This window comes from Acipenser ruthenus, chromosome 10 (assembly GCF_902713425.1).
Source record: "Acipenser ruthenus chromosome 10, fAciRut3.2 maternal haplotype, whole genome shotgun sequence".
Taxonomy (NCBI): Eukaryota; Metazoa; Chordata; class Actinopteri; order Acipenseriformes; family Acipenseridae; genus Acipenser; species Acipenser ruthenus.
This window is the reverse complement of record NC_081198.1, coordinates 1,311,835-1,329,053: the sequence shown is the minus strand read 5'-3', so window position 1 is coordinate 1,329,053 and position 17,219 is coordinate 1,311,835. Positions and strand designations below refer to the sequence as shown.

General features: G+C 42.0%; 1 protein-coding gene across 1 annotated transcript in view; it reads right to left on the bottom strand.

Annotated features, from left to right (window-relative positions):
* LOC117402001 (metalloprotease TIKI2-like) overlaps window positions 1–17,219 on the bottom strand; it is a 70,849-nt gene that overhangs the window by 21,727 nt on the left and 31,903 nt on the right. Inside the window, exons 3-4 of the mRNA XM_059031452.1 lie at window positions 14,642–14,788; window positions 9,098–9,272 (exon numbers count right to left, since the gene is read on the bottom strand). Of these exons, the coding sequence (XP_058887435.1) occupies window positions 9,098–9,272; window positions 14,642–14,788 (322 nt within the window). The remainder of the gene's footprint in view (window positions 1–9,097; window positions 9,273–14,641; window positions 14,789–17,219) is intronic.

Below are 17,219 nucleotides of genomic sequence, written 5' to 3'. Positions count from 1 at the left end.
ACCTTTTATACTCTCTAAGAATGTTCACCTACAATCCAGCATTTTCTAGACTTTTCTAGAATTAGGTTCTGCATTATCATAGCATCAAAGGGTATGAATACTTTTGAATTAGCAATTTTTGAGTTTAAAATGGCTGAAATAAATAATTGTAGAGATCTATTTCTTGTAACTTGTTTCCACAAAAGCAAAATTTTAGCTTCAAAAGATGTTTCCTAAAGAAAATTCTAGAAATTATAAATTTCCATTGGGGTATGTAAACTTTTGACTACAACTGTATATATAAAAGAGAAAAAATCAATTCAAACCCTGTCAGTATTTCTCAGTAAAACCGCACTCCTTTAGAAGGAAAGCAGGTGAATGGATGTGTTTGATTAAGTGTGAGTGCAGGAGCCTGCGGTCTGTGCAGAATTCCATCTGAATCCCTGGCTCACTATCAATGGTGCCATTGACATGATACTGACAGCTATCACTCCACAGACAGAAAGCTTTTAGTCCTGTCCATCACATCATGTGGCTAGAGTTAAACACGTTAGCATTGCGGAAGCTAACTCAACAAAATTGTTTTTGGTAACTGGCCCGAAAACAGAGCATTTCTTTGAAGCTGTCTACTAATTGACAAAGCATAAATAGAAAACTAACCATGACTGATCACGCATCATTACATACCGCTGTGGACCTGAGTATTGATGCGGTCCCCATCTTTATAAATGGTATGAGATAATGAGGATCTCATGCCTCCAAAAATCAGTAAATAAGATAAATGAACTGTTACAAACAGAGGATGAGTGATGCTATTTTAAAATCCTGTTCAGCACACAGCCATTTGCCCTCCCATAACCCTGAACTGAAGTATTTCCACCTCGACTCTGGAGCACAATCAAACGTTAGTAAAACACTCTATTCCCTTCTCTCAGGCACCTTATTGAGCATGTAAACACTCCATTATCAGTTCTGCAGAGCTCAAGTCCCTCAATGAGCATTACAAACATCAGCGCAGTATGAAACCTAACATTCTTTGGAACCTGGTGTTTTTGGCAGGTAATGCATCACACTGATAATTGCATATAAAATACAAAATGGTAAAATTGTCCCTGCATGGTTTCCCGTGCCAAGCCTTGCAAGAACAATAGGCTGCTTACTGTGGAAAAGTCCCAATACAAGTGACTCCATTCAGGTAGCCCTTGCACCTCCAGGAACACCTCCTGCAGCCCCGCTGTGGATTCTCAGGTTCTGGCAGGGCCGATGTGGGCGAGCGGGCACAGTGGGGGTCCCTGTGGCTCCCTGGTCTCCGCGGGGGGGGGGGGGGGGGGGGGGGGGGGAGCTCAGGACAGCAGGCTGGGTTCAGGGCCTGTTTCAACTAAGGTTGAAATAGGTACTTGATTAAGGCCTCTATTTTATACATGGTTGTTGCTGATCTTTAATATGATTTATTTTTTATAGTTGTTACTTTTATTGCTGATGTTAAGTTAAAAACCGTGAAATCAAAGATCAAGGGTCTTAGTCAGCACACAAAACTCTCAAACATTACTGTATCAAAACAATGGAACACATTTTTTTTTTAACTCAGCATATTCCTCCAGTGTCAAGTGGAGAGATCCAGGCCGTGGGTTTTGTTAGATCTCAAGTGGAGAGATCCAGGCCGTGGGTTTTGTTAGATCTCAAGTGGAGAAATCCAGGCCGTGGGTTTTGTTAGATCTCAAGTGGAGAGATCCAGGCCGTGGGTTTTGTTAGATCTCAAGTGGAGAGATCCAGGCCGTGGGTTTTGTTAGATCTCAAGTGGAGAGATCCAGGCTGTGGGTTTTGTTAGATCTCAAGTGGAGAGATCCAGGCTGTGGGTTTTGTTAGATCTCAAGTGGAGAGATGCAGGCCGTGGGTTTTGTTAGATCTCAAGTGGAGAGATCCAGGCCGTGGGTTTTGTTAGATCTCAAGTGGAGAGATCCAGGCCGTGGGTTTTGTTAGATCTCAAGTGGAGAGATCCAGGACATGGGTTTTGTTAGATCTCAAGTGGAGAGATCCAGGCTGTGGGTTTTGTTAGATCTCAAGTGGAGAGATCCAGGCTGTGGGTTTTGTTAGATCTCAAGTGGAGAGATCCAGGACATGGGTTTTGTTAGATTTCAGTTTGCCTGTGATTGAGCTGTTAGGTTTTGGTTGGTAAGCCCCAGCATGAAAGATCTGTCCCATATGCTATAGTTAAGTTTGTCCAAGAATGAGATGCCAGAGGATGCGGTGCTAAAGCGCTATCGTCTCATTCCACAGGTCATCCTTGACCTCATAGCGGACTGAGGGATGAGCTAGACCCCAGCGTCAGTCTACAGACCGTTATCCCTGCACATGTGAACGTGCTGTGTTCTCTGCACTACTTAGCCTCTGGATCCTTTCAGACCACTGTTGGAATGTCTGGAGGGATAGCCCAATCCACCTTTTCCAGTGCTAGGCACATTTCTGGATGTCACGCTAAAAAGGGCAAGCCAATACATACATTTTCTAAGGATACTAGAATAACTGATGTTGGCTGAGGCTTTTCCAAACAACTCAGTTTCATGCTGAGAGCCCTCAGTCGTACAGACTCTCAACCCCTTCTCAGAAAACTTTTATTTTCTTTTTTTGTGCACCAAGTGGACTTTACTGCTCTTCCTATGACACTTTTTTTGGTTTGTATTTTCCATGCTCCACAAATGTCATACAGCGATTACTGCTCTCAGTACTCCTAACTCTGCAAGTGTGGTCGCTAAATAGACCGATGCGCTCATTGAGACTCTCATTATCATAATTGCGGATCATTATTTGTGCGTGTTGAGTAATTTGCATTGCTCTTAAGCTTACATAGGGCACAGTGCAAAATAATTGCCTGGCTGCAATGCAATTAGAATTTTGCATCCGCAATTATTTGCACTGCGCCTATACTTACATCACCCCCTTAATGTAAAGTGTTACCGAAAACAATTTGCAGCGTCTTAGAAAGAGCAAAATCAGTTCCATCTGTGGTAGAAATACTAGAATAAATGTGAATTACGTAGCAGCGACAGGACTTCAGTGCATACTGTAATACTGTACATTGTTCTTTTCAGTGAAAGACATACAAATCAAGCAGTCAGTAAACCAGAAGCACTTTCAAATAGAACATCAATATACCAATGATTGATACATCAAACACGTTCCAGAATCCGCTCTTTAGAATTAGAGCTTCAGAAGAATGTTGGGAGGGACAGCAGCCTGGAATCGGAGGCATTGTGTACTGACATCCAGATCAACCTGCAGAGTACTGAAGTAAAGCAGAGATATCCCAGTGCTGACTCCTTCACTAGAGTTACAGGTCAGTGCACTTTCATCAGTCCACTAATGCAGCAGATTAGTTAAACAATCAAACATACTACTCAAATCCTGCGGTGAGGGCTGTGTTTTCTTTTTCTGCAATAGCAGTCATTTCCTACAGAAAACACGTAGGATTTTGTTCAGTAAAGGTCAGAATGGACTTACAAGCATGAAACGAAGGGCTTACAGAGAAAAAGAAAAGTGACTGGAGAATTCTCTGCAGGATAAAGCGTTTGATTACAGGAGGGGCTGTGATTAACTGCAGTCTGGTAAGAGAGCATTCCTAATGAAAAGCAGCGTCCGCTATGTAAGAGAGCGTTCCTAATGAAAAGCAGCGTCCGCTATGTAAGAGAGCGTTCCTAATGAAAAGCAGCGTCCGCTATGTAAGAGAGCGTTCCAAATGAAAAGCAGCGTCCGCTATGTAAGAGAGCGTTCCAAATGAAAAGCAGCGTCCGCTATGTAAGAGAGCGTTCCAAATGAAAAGCAGCGTCCGCTATGTAAGAGAGCGTTCCAAATGAAAAGCAGCGTCCGCTATGTAAGAGAGTGTTCCTAATGAAAAGCAGCGTCCGCTATGTAAGAGAGCGTTCCTAATGAAAAGCAGCGTCCGCTATGTAAGAGAGCGTTCCAAATGAAAAGCAGCGTCCGCTATGTAAGAGAGCGTTCCTAATGAAATGCAGCGTTCGCTATGTAAGAGAGCGTTCCAAATGAAAAGCAGCGTCCGCTATGTAAGAGAGCGTTCCTAATGAAAAGCAGCGTCCGCTATGTAAGAGAGCGTTCCAAATGAAAAGCAGCGTCCGCTATGTAAGAGAGCGTTCCTAATGAAAAGCAGCGTCCGCTATGTAAGAGAGCGTTCCTAATGAAAAGCAGCGTCCGCTATGTAAGAGAGCGTTCCAAATGAAAAGCAGCGTCCGCTATGTAAGAGAGCGTTCCAAATGAAAAGCAGCGTCCGCTATGTAAGAGAGCGTTCCAAATGAAAAGCAGCGTCCGCTATGTAAGAGAGCGTTCCAAATGAAAAGCAGCGTCCGCTATGTAAGAGAGCGTTCCAAATGAAAAGCAGCGTCCGCTATGTAAGAGAGTGTTCCTAATGAAAAGCAGCGTCCGCTATGTAAGAGAGCGTTCCTAATGAAAAGCAGCGTCCGCTATGTAAGAGAGCGTTCCAAATGAAAAGCAGCGTCCGCTATGTAAGAGAGCGTTCCTAATGAAATGCAGCGTTCGCTATGTAAGAGAGCGTTCCAAATGAAAAGCAGCGTCCGCTATGTAAGAGAGCGTTCCTAATGAAAAGCAGCGTCCGCTATGTAAGAGAGCGTTCCAAATGAAAAGCAGCGTCCGCTATGTAAGAGAGCGTTCCTAATGAAAAGCAGCGTCCGCTATGTAAGAGAGCGTTCCTAATGAAAAGCAGCGTCCGCTATGTAAGAGAGCGTTCCTAATGAAAAGCAACGTCCGCTATGTAAGAGAGTGTTCCAAATGAAAAGCAGCATCCGCTATGCAGCCTGGCTTTGCCCTCTGCTTGTGAATTTAGTTCTCTTCAATAGTTTCATCAGGTTTGTTCCAGTGTTAGTAGCTGGCTGGAGAAGGCAACGTTTTATGCCACCCATCCCTCAATGCAAAAAGTATTTAAACACACAGAGACACACACACACGCATCCCGCACCCCCCCCCCCCCCTCCACACACACACACACACACACACACAGATATTTGGCACGCAGCTATGCTCGTAATCCAGTTGATTAATAATTCCACAATTTCAAACTGTCAAGTGTTCAGCATCAGAGAGCTCGGCAGAACACACATCATGACAGATGTGGCACCTTCAAACGTTCCTCTGCGTCTCTGTTGCCAGTTTTACATTTTGATCCATTGATTAGACAGAATGTCCGTTGATTAGACAGAATGCCCGTTGATTAGACAGAATGTACGTTGATTAGACAGAATGTTCATTGGTTAAACAAAATGCCCAGCAGCAGTTCTGTAACTGACAGGACAGCTCCAGAAGCACACTCAGACAGAGACAGTTCAAGGGGCCGTGCACCCCCCCCCCCCCCCCGCCTTTACCCGATGCGCCACTCGGGAGCCCCTCCAACCCAATCTTCTTTATCCCATTGAAAACAAAATGCAGATCGCATAGAAATAGGCATTTAAATACTGCGTCCAAGTTCTCCGCGCTAGTACTTTGTTACGTACAATAAAACTGAAATTAATCATCCTGTACTCAGCTTTGTGTCTGGGGAGGTAAACAATGTATCAAAACCAAAATAATTGTGATTACATGTTGTTGCGACGAGGCAATGGCACAGGCAGGCATCCTTACAGATCTGGGGCCCCCGCCAGGGACTGACAGTAATTAGCACTTGTTTAGTTCCACTTTTTTTTTTTTTTTTTTTAAATAAATTGGCAACTGTTATTCTTAAAATGTTCACCCACAGCCGTCAAACCAACAAACACTAGCCTGTTTGAACAGAAATGATTTGCACATGCTGCTCCTCTGAGTCGGGAGAGGGGACTGGCTGTGTGTCAGCTGTCTTTAATTCATTACATGCAAACTCCAAATTCATTAAATGTGAAGTTTCCTCTCTGCAGTAATGCAGATCTACACGGACGACTTAAACCCACATGTTACGCTCCTCACGTTTTTCGGCACATTACCGAATGGAAATGGAATTTAAAAATCACTGTAATGGTGATATTGGAAGTGCAGTTTAGCATCACTAAATAAGAACACATTTCTTCTGTTCAAAAGGTGAAGTCACAATCTAGTCGCTTGCTCTTTCACTGTTGAAATGCTTTTCCACGCCTGCAAAATGCAACACAGCTCCTATTCGTGGACACTTCTCATGAATGTCTGTCTGTGTATTCTCAAAATCAGCCCTCCCTGGCTGCGCCTCAAGTAAACATATTGACAGGGTGGAGCGAGGAGTCAAGTGGCTATCGAGAGTCATCTGGAGGCTGCTGGTTCAACTCCATCCACTATCGCGTCATTTCAAGTCAACAGCCTGGTTTGGCACAAACAACAGCAGGAAGGCCAGCACTTCTTTTGTACAAAGTTGTAGAAATCACTCTTTTAATGCGCAATTTGATTTATCTTTCCTTCTGCTATCTCATGTGGTAAAATCATCTGCACATAAAAATATTCAGTGGTAAGTGTGTTTCTAACCAGCCGTGCTATGTCTGGAACACTGGGCCAAAAGCTCCCCCCCCCCACAGAGTAAGCAGTTGAAGGGTGGGGGGGGGGCACAGTTGAGAGCTTGAGAGCTGCACGTCCTATTTAGTGTTTGGTAACATTATTGTATCTAACAGTGCTCTCATATGTGGACTATTTAGTGTCCCTACACTGCAACTGCAAATAATATCACATGATCGTCTATGTGTCTTTCTCTCACATGCAATTCTACAACCCCTCCCAATGCAGTTCTTACATGCCATTTACATGTTTTTCTTTTTTTTTTTTAAGACAAAGCAAAATATCACAAAGTATTCCCAGGGGCATAATAGCCTTTCAGACGGAATGCAGAAGTTTATATACTGTACATGAAGTAAAATGGATCCCTAAAAACACGGCAATTCCTGGAAGAGAAATGGGTGTAGAGAAGAGCTTACTGTAGTACAACCACAGTTGCATTTTATCTTAAAATCATGGCTTACACAGCATTATATTAAAACAATCTTTGTAAAATTAGCAAATCGAATCTGTTAAACATCATTAAAACATCTACACATAATAGCTTACGATGCTCTGTCCACTTGTGAAATCAAACACTGTTAAAAACCGCCAGCTGAATCAAAGAATACACACATTATGCAGCTGGATCCAGTTCAAGAAGCATTATACAAATAACTGTGAGAGGCAGTAAGAGTGAAAAACGCACAGAGGAAGGAATACTGCGATCACCATGAATCATATTTCAGCTTTTTAAATTGCATACGACTTTCCAAGCAGTTGTGTAATGGTAAGGGAGTTGTCTAAACAAAAGAAGCAGGTACCACTGGGGGGTGAGAGAGCCTATCAGACGAGAACGGATCACCAAAGTCAGCACGCAGCACACATAATGAAACAAGCTGGTATTTTATTAACAGTGTGATGGGTGTCTACTGCATCAGGAATGCTCCTAATAACGTCAGTGCATTGAGGGCCGACATATTTCAATAACTAGGAACAGGAAAGCAAAGATGTATACCAGGTGTGGTAAGAGAATTGGGACTGCACCTTGAGATCTAAAAGAAACACAGCTCAATACCTAAACAGTGGATCACAGAAACATTTCAGAGCTTCGAAAAAGCTAATGAGACTTAATAGAAGCGTCTCAAATCTCAAGAGAGTTTACTAATAACAGCAACAACATCCTAGTGCCTTTTGAAGTTCCCTGCCGCTAAAGAGGCATCACGTGTGCACTGGCCCGCTGATATAAATCAGTCTAGCCCCCCGAAGCAGGGTACAAACAGGACACTCTGCTGGATGCAAGATGTGGTCTCAGAGTCAAGCCCGTCTGGGTAAACACTCCTGCTGGAAAAGGCACTTCACCTTGACCACAGCCTCAGATTCCAAGGCTCTCTGAGCTTTATGGCAGTCCTCCTCTGCCAGAGAAAACCCCACCTCCCTTTTGTGTGAACTGTTCACAGCGTGAGCGCAGTGTGGAAGGAGGAACGAGGAGCAGAAAAACTCAACGCTTCATTTTTTATTTATTTTATTCCGGTCACAGTGCCATTAATCTTAACAGCTGCCCTGGGACCTGGAGGGCTGCTGCTGGAGCTTTAGGGGAAAGCTGGTCCTCTGCTTATCAGAGTTCACATTCCCTCCATACAAAGTGATTATTAGGGAAGGCAGAATCCCACCGTGCTCAACAGCTCCCCCTGCCCTTTGCTGAGGGAATGTTTTTTTTGTGCTTGTGTGCAGCGAGGGACAGGATTCACTGGATTCCATTGCTACAGCAAGTCACATTATAGGATGCATGCTTTACCCAATAAAAAATAACAATGAAGCCTTTCAGTCTGTACTCAACAAATGAGTTCCTTTTTGAATTATATAACTTCATTTTGCATTCTACAGCTCGACAAAAATAATTCAGGGTTAAAAAAACACCATTCAAAAACAATACTGTCTATATTACGGGCCTACCCGTGAATTAACGAAATGTGTTAATTACCCTGAAATAAACACTATTACAGTAATCTGTCGCGTATCCGACTGTGGTGGGCCCAGAGGGAGGATACGTAAAATAAATCTTTTTTTAAATACCATTATACACATCTGTAACAATTAATATATTCACACAATTATTGTAAAAAAATCCCTTGTTTAGAAAGATACAGGGTATTAATGCTTGTGACAGAGTAGCCATCTGCCGTGTGGATGCGTGCATTCACTGCTGAGTGACAGGCAGGAGGTTGAAGAGGCTGAAGTTAATACGCCCCGCAGGCGAACAGGATTTATTTACATATCAACACACTGAACAGCTCACGTGACACGACTAGCAATGGCAGCACATGTAGTTCATAGAACACAGTGTATGAACACTTTGGTAGGATCTACAATCTCTGAACTAATCTTCTCTGCTCAGTAATAAACTATCGTTGCTGAAGAGCTTGATCATGCTGATAAACGGTGAGGGCGGATCTGTGACAGGCGGATACACAACGGATTACTGTACTTCAAAAGCCTCTATACCACAGGGGGAGTATATCTTTTTTAATGAATTTCCTGCTGATAAGAGAAGTGACCATTCCACTCGGGCACTCTCCGGATTTGAACAAGGCCCCTGGGTCGTAGCCATGGTGATTCCTCTCTCTACCTGCCCCGAAGGCGAAGAAGAAGGCCTGCCCGGGGTTGCCCTCGAGCAGCTCAGTGATGCGACGGCCCATGCGCTCATTCCTCTTGTAGATAAGCTCCTGCCGGAAGTAGCTGTCGATCTGCTGGGCTGTGATGCGCTCATGGTCGGGGAGGGAGCTGTTGATGAAGTGAGGGAGCTGGAGGAGAAACAGAGAGTGTTACTGGCAGTGTTACCGCACGAACCCATGGTAACAAATGCACTAAATATTCTGCAGATGGTTACTGATGAACTGGTTTGGTTTATTTTTCACGGCACATCATGGCCTAAAAATAGATATTTCACGATTAAACATAATGTTTATTAAAGCAGAAAAGCGTTGTCTACAGTTATTATGCAACAAATGTCACAGAAATCTTGAAATCTGTGATAAACGTGAAAAAAAATACAGCCTTACTGATGAATATGTGCGAATTGTGATCATTCCCTCTAAATTGCAGTTGAAACGAGCTGGAGAGAAGCTACAAGAAGAGTGTTGGGGTCATGAGGGATGACAGAAACCTTCAACAGTGGACACTGTGCTGGGAGGTACGCATTGACATTGCATTCAGGAGCAGGTGCAAAGTGTAATTTGAACAGTTTTTCAAGCAGATTTGAGATTTCTTGCCATAACATTTGTTTATATCACAGTGAGATTAAATCCAGTCTTCTAATGCATCTTATAATCAGTTCCACAACTGCCTCGGAATTTCGTGATGAGCTCCACATTTTTCTAACTGAGCAGACAGCTTTCCTGTTGATTTTTGGGGGTAACCGCGGGGGACCCTCTGGTTCCAGCCTGAGAGAGAGATGCAGGAACACTGGAGCTCCATTAGAGAACTGTTAACTCCTGTCACTCCCTCCAGTCCACGAGGAGAAGCTCCTAAACATCTTAATAGAGGGGAATACCTGACTGTAGAACCTCACACACATGGTTTAGACTGCAGAGCTCCCTTTGTGTAAAATCGCTCACGGTTACTTTGGTTCGATTTGATTTAGTGCTTGCAAGGTGGGGGGTGGGGGTCTTCAGTGATGGTTGTTGCTTCTCTTTTTGCACAATATATGCAAGAACACAATTGTAAAAGGGTTAGGGTTAAGATTAGGTTTAAGGTTAGGGTTAGGGATAGGATTAGGTTTAGGGTTAGGGATAGGATTAGGGTTAGGGATAGGATTAGGGTTAGGATTAGGTTTAGGGTTATGGTTAGGTTTAGGGTTAGGGATAGGGATTAGGGTTATATCGTGCACAAAGATGTACAGATTAACTACACTGTAACCATGCATAATAACATTGTAATGATGTGCAAGTACACATGTATTTACTAAGTAAGTACTATGTAACTACACAGTATTTAGAGACACTTTATGTAAAGTGTTACCTAAATGATATGAAATGACTTTGTAACATCTTATAACAATTGTAATTAATGGTAATAACTGCTGGATGCTTATTTAGATACTAGCAATTTTAAATACTGAAAAATGGGGCCCTAATCCTGGACAAAGTAATTACATTGATTCATAATCTCTTGAAAATCAAAGTAACCCATTGAATTAAGCATATATAAACAGACGAAGGTTTCCTCTCTCCCACCCAATTCCCACATATTCCCTTTCCATTGGGGTAGCTGGGAGCGCTCGACCAGTCAGGAGACAAGCACTTGTCACCACTTCATTAGTTCAAATGTGTCTGTATCTTTTACACGTTTTTTTTTTTATTCTGACTTTCTCTTCAGCCTTCCAGAAAGTCTCTGGTTGTACTTGGCTACCTTCCATTATCAAGAGCTCTGATGTCATCAGCTTTGTGTGGCTGTTGTGTTAATCTACACACAAGCAGCTCTGCACCTGCATGCAGAAAGTGAATCAAGGTTCTTACTTATTGCTGTTACACTGAAGCAGTCCGAATCGAATTGATGATATAAAAACAGTTTCTCGATTTGGGTATCCTGAGGGATATGCGCGTGACTTGTAGAAAGTCTAGCCGTAGGTGAGTGATGATGATGATGAATGGGTCGACTAGGAGGGAGAGGGGGTGGCATATTTCCATTACCTCTGCTCTCCCCCCAGAACCCAGCCCCAATTAGCATTATCTACTGCAGTAACTCTTCCAGTGCCAGCTCGGCCTGATAAGAGCATCACAAGCAGGGTTTAATGAGTTACATGGTAGGCAGCATTATGATTCATCAGGCTCATTATGAAAACAAGGGAAGAGAGGGGAGAGAGAATCCATGAAGATACGTTATCTGCTGAGCGCACATTAGCTGAACTAAATGAACTAAATTAGGTCCTTTTACATTTCTATTTTAAAACAGTTGCGTCGATGACAAGAAAATAAAGTATTATTTTGTTCTTTCTGTTTTATCTCCCATTCTTCCTTTATCCAGATTTGAACTTTTCTGATGTTTAATTTACATACTGATATGCACATAATTAATTATATATATATATATATTGTAACCGGCCGGCACTCACGGTCGTTCGTTTGCCCCTTTAAAAGCAGACCCAGGACACAGGAAATGGAGTTTTAAGAGCTTACGTGCTATTTTTAATACACAATCAAAAACAAAACAAACACCTAGTTCTCAAACACACTAACTAAACACTTATGCAGGTCCCTGACTAGCTCGCAGGACGGCTAACCTGGCATAAAACAAAACGCAGTTTCCTTTTTGACTGCTCGGAAACAGAGCACGTCTTCTGTCTCCTTCTACTCAGCAGCCCTGTGCAGACAAGCTGCACATCTCAAATACTCTGCACCCGACATTAATTTACAATATATTTCAGGTGCGGTTGATAATTAAACAATAAAACAATTAAACAAAATGTGCATACGCACATGTTTTCTTCAGGGAGGACACTAACCCCATCCCTGATGTGTTACAATATATATATATATATATATATATATATATATATATATATATATATACAGTACCTGCAACAACACATTGTTTACAGCAAGACTAGGGCTAGGGATTGTATTGCCCACTTTTCCTCACTCAGACCCCTTATTTACTAAACATCTCGGTATTCCTGAATAGATAATCTCCTTCTCTTTAAGAATATGCTCAATATTTTAACGAGCAAGACTTCTCACGAGTAGAACGGTCCCCTGACATGTTCTCCTTGTTCCAGGAAAGCAGCACCACTGGGGACGGGGAGTTTGTTGCTAGATAACTTCACTCAGACTACTTGCTCACTAAAGGCTTCCACCTTTAAACATGTAAAAGCCTCAGTTTAGTTTACTTGTAATACACGTTTAGAAAATTGATAAACTATAAACTAACATTAAGTAGCTTGTAAGTCTGTATCAGTTATGCTGGAAATTTTTTTGAAGCGCATTGCAATTGCATACTGACTCAATGGAAATCCGGTTCATTATTAAACAACCTAGCTTTTTTCTCTTGCAGATATGTATTATTGTTTCAAACTCACTTCAACCTAACTGAAATCAGACCATGTGAACAAAAGCAAGACGTTTTCTGTAGCGTTTACTTAAATATCTTCAAATCCTGAATTGCTGGATGCAGAAAATAGTAAGGAAGTAAAATATGCTCAGCCCAATAACAGGGGAACCAGTAACAATTTTAATAAAGCTAATCAGAGCTTAACATTTTTATATTATGGGCTGGAAAGAACTGGCTTCAAATGTAAACCAGCGATTTCCCTGTCATCATATTTTTTGAGTATTTCCAGAGGGAGGTTTAACGAGATTTTAAACACATAAAGAGTTGACAATATTTTACAACCAAACGTAATGCTATCTGCATGCAAGGAGAGCAAACAGTGTAACGTCTATAACCACCCAGAAATAATGGAACAATGCACCCTGTATAAAAGCAGTCATTTAAACCGTGATGAATTTTGTATTTGCAAGTTTCTGCCCAGACTTCTCCACAGGAGATCCTGTAAGGGCAGTCAGTGATACCAGAGAAACAGAGCAATCCTGCACTCTCCCTCTGCTCTGTAAAGTTTAAACTTTCCATCAAGTGCCAATTTAAACATGGATTGTTCTTACTATAACATGTTCTGTGACTTAAACTTGACTCGACCACAATAATAAGAACAATTAAAATGATCTTCCCATTCTGTATGCATGGCACATTCCTAAGCGCATACACAGAAGATGCTCTACGAAACCGTGTTGGAGTGCTGTAGTTATTACACGAATGAGTGAAATAAACACAGCTCTCCATTGGGCGTTCAAGGAGTCTTCTGTTTATATGACTAGCACAACGAAAGGAAAAGAAATGTTTAAACCTTAATTAAACATTGGAATTCTCAGAATGACTTTCCTTAGCTCAAGCTCTGCTGAGCAGTACAGTGTAATTAGGAAGAGTGCGATTCTGTCATGAGATTTGAATGAAAGATTCGGTATATATTGGAGGTGGCGTCTAATTGTAGATTTGGAGACTTGGTGACCCCAAGATGCAACCAAGTTCTGTAATTCTCCAACTGTGGCCCTTAGATTTCCCTTTACCTCTCGAACCATCTGCCGCTCTGTGCATGGGGGCAAGATACACTTGCGTCCTCTACCAGGCAAGTTTACCACTGTTCCAGTGCTTTTGAACTTCTTAATTATTGCCCTAATAGTGGTAAGTGGTATATTTAGTTTTTTAGCTATTGTTTTGTACCCATTGCCTGATTTATGAAGGTCAACAACCATTTGTCTCTTTTCATTTGTGAGTTATTAGCCTTTCCCCATGGTGATGGATGACAAATGGATTTCATATGTGTGTTACCTCATTTTTATACCCCAGTGAAACAGGAAGCCATGGAAGGCCACAATACAGTTCCTTAAGACTGAGATGAACTTAAAGAAGTAGAATGTTAATGCAGATTTAATTTTGTTTGATTTTATTTATAAGAATCTTTAGGGGTGCCAATAATTCTGATACCTATCTTTTTGAGAAAAAAATGTTATTACTTGTTAATAAAAAAAAAACTTTTTCTCTGAGCAATTGTATCAGAATAAAAGAATATGGTTTTCCCATATATTTCAGCATAAAATATAGCTCATTACCTGTGTTGTTTATTTTATACAGCCTTTTTTGCTCATCTTTATCAAGGGTGCCAATAATTTTGGAGGAAACTGTATATATATATATACAGTATATATATATATGGGGTCTTGCTTTACAAGCCAGCTCTCATCCATGTGTGCGCCTGTGCTTAATACACAATGACAACAACAATAACAACACTGTAACCCTTTTCTGTTGCCAAGCGTCTGGATCGTGCTAACCACTCCTAAACGACCATGTGTGTCTTATCAAGAGGATCCCTTGTAAAACATTATGTGCAGTGCTTTATAAAAAGTATGGAGTGATTTAAATATGGGCTACAATCTTCACCCAAAATCTTAGCATGGTGATGTGAAGGGCTGACTTATTAGTCAATCTCTCCTTCTAATGGAGGCTGTAGTTCACGTCTTTCAGGCATTTGTGTAAAGTGAACCTCACGTTTTTTAAACTTGGAGTGAAATGTTTGTCACGTTCCCTTTTCAGATCTGGGATCCATTGTGCTGCTCACCTGCGAGGTGTCGTGGTTGAAGATGATGGCACTCAGGTCCCCGCAGTTGTAGTGTTTGATGAGGTCCTCTGTGGTGTAGGGGACCTGCACACTGCCTGCCCGGAGGCTCTCGTGCTGCAGCAGTGTCTGGTTCAGAGCAAACAGCACCTGCAAGCCAATCACAAACAAACAGCATTACTACATGGAACTGAAGGGAGGGCGGACGAGCAACCTCATTGTCATCATGAACAAACAGCATTACTGCATGGAACTGAAGGGAGGGCGGACGAGCAACCTCATTGTCATCATGAACAAACAACATTACTGCATGGAACTGAAGGGAGGGTGGACGAGCAACCTCATTGTCATCATGAACAAACAGCATTACTGCATGGAACTGAAGGGACTGATGAATCGAGCTGCTGTGGTTCTGCTCACCACCTGGCAGCAGGAACAGCCCGGCCTGCAGGAGCTCTTTATTTGGAGAAGTATCAGGGTTCAGAAATGTACATCTTGCAGCTTCCAGCCCTGCTTAGATTTATAATGTTGTTAAAGTTGGCACCCTGGGATCATTCAAGAAGCTGCTTGATGAGACTCTGGGATCAATAAGCTACTAACAACCAAACGAGCAAGATGGGCCGAATGGACTCCTCTCGTTTGTAAACTTTCTTCTGTTCTTCTGTTCTTATAGTGCAGCTTGTGAAAGGGAGCTGTCCCAGAGCTGGGTTATACCCAGATTCCTCATAATTGGCGAGGACACACTTGGAACAACAGATCTCCGAACTGCAGCAGAAGACTGACTCATCGCAAACAGAAAGATATGAAAATTAATAAAACTAAAGAGAGTAATCTGGGTTTTTGTGGGTGGGATGATCTCTTGCAAAAACAAAAGTGAAATACAAAAAGAGACTGTGAACCCAACATGATTCCAGAAGCTGGAAGCATCAAATGATGGGCAGCCAGACTCAAGAACTGCTGCTGCTAGCATGAGTGAGCTGTACTGGCCCTGTTGTGTACACTAACATCATTGGCTACATGTCCTCTAGGAGTGTCGTTCATAGTGGCACTAGACATACATGAGTCAATGGGTCATTCCATCCAGGCAGAAGCAATTACAGGAGAGTTATCTTTATTCTTAGGAGATGTCATCATGAAACTGGCACCTAATGAAACACAAGGCCTCTTAACTCTCCTGCTATAAATTCTGTTCATGCAGACGGAACTCAAGTTAAGGCCTACTCATTTAACACACAGTCAGAGGCACGGAGACTATTAAAGGGCTTGAGGCCACATCCCAAAAGCCTGGAATGGAGGACAAAACTCCCTGACCAAAATAAAAAGTAACATTTTGGAACTGGAACTGTAAAAAAAGAAATCAGTTCACAGTTAAAATTCTGAAAATGCAGCACCTCCTCAAGGCCAGCTATCCTGAGACTTTTAAAAAAGCTGCTGATCCCTTTGAAGGCTCGACTACAGGAGACAATTTTAAAAAAAGTGACCCCTCTTTTGAGAAAATGCATGGGGAGAGTATCCATCAGTGCCCGTCCTGACACAGCAGCTGAGAGGAGGGATTGTAGGGATAACCAGCCTGTCTCCGGTCCCATCCCAGCTCTTACTGAGCACCCAGCAATTCTGATTCATTGTCCAGACAGACCCCCTGTTGGGGGTGGGGATACAATTTCACTCACAGGTAATTCTCCCATGGAGCCCCCTGTGCTTCACACAGATCCCCCAGAGGAAAGCATTGACTGCATGTATTTGTTTACTCCAGCAAATCATTTGAAGTTAACATGCCCTGGTTTATGTAACCTGTTCTGATAAATTAGTATTCAGCTCTCTATAGGTATTTAAAGAGTTGCAAACCTGTGTCTACTCTCAGATTTGATGGTCAAAGACTTTTGTCAAGGATTGTCAAAGCTAATTTTTTTCTGAAAGGAAAAACACTGCATATTACAATTCTACGACAAATACTAAACAAGTTATCTTGTATGGTATAGTACTCTTCAAGTATGTTCATTTGGTGTGTTTTTTCCTTTCTAAATGACAATTTGGAGTAGATAGATTTGATAATCTGTTTTTTGTCTAGGTTTATAAGTGAGGGTTTTGCCAGAGCTCAGACACGCCAACACAAATAAATTTAATCTCATAGCTTTCTTTCTAAAATTGTTTTAAAAAAAAGGACTGTAAAATGTCAGGGCATACTGGCTTCATTGTCTTGACAGATGCTCATAAGGAAAGTACTTAAGATAAGAAATGCTATTTCAACAGTCTGAAGGGTTTAAATAAATGAATCACCGCTGACAGGGAGTTATAACCCTGCCTGCTCTGGTAAATTGCTACAGAAAATCTGGGAGTCAAATTCTAAGGGGGAAAGTTAAACGCAGGGGTAATTTCAAAGCACAAATCTTTCAAGATGAAATGGAACTCCTTGCTAACAGTAGCTGCTGTGGGCACCAAATTAGTTCTGTAAAGAGATAATTACAGAAAAATGTTTCTTTAATGGGCCTCCTTTGGGCAGGCAGACAGAAGCCCATTGAGTTTGCAGGGTTGTCCACACATGGACACACAAACACACAAACGCACACACAGGGACGCATGC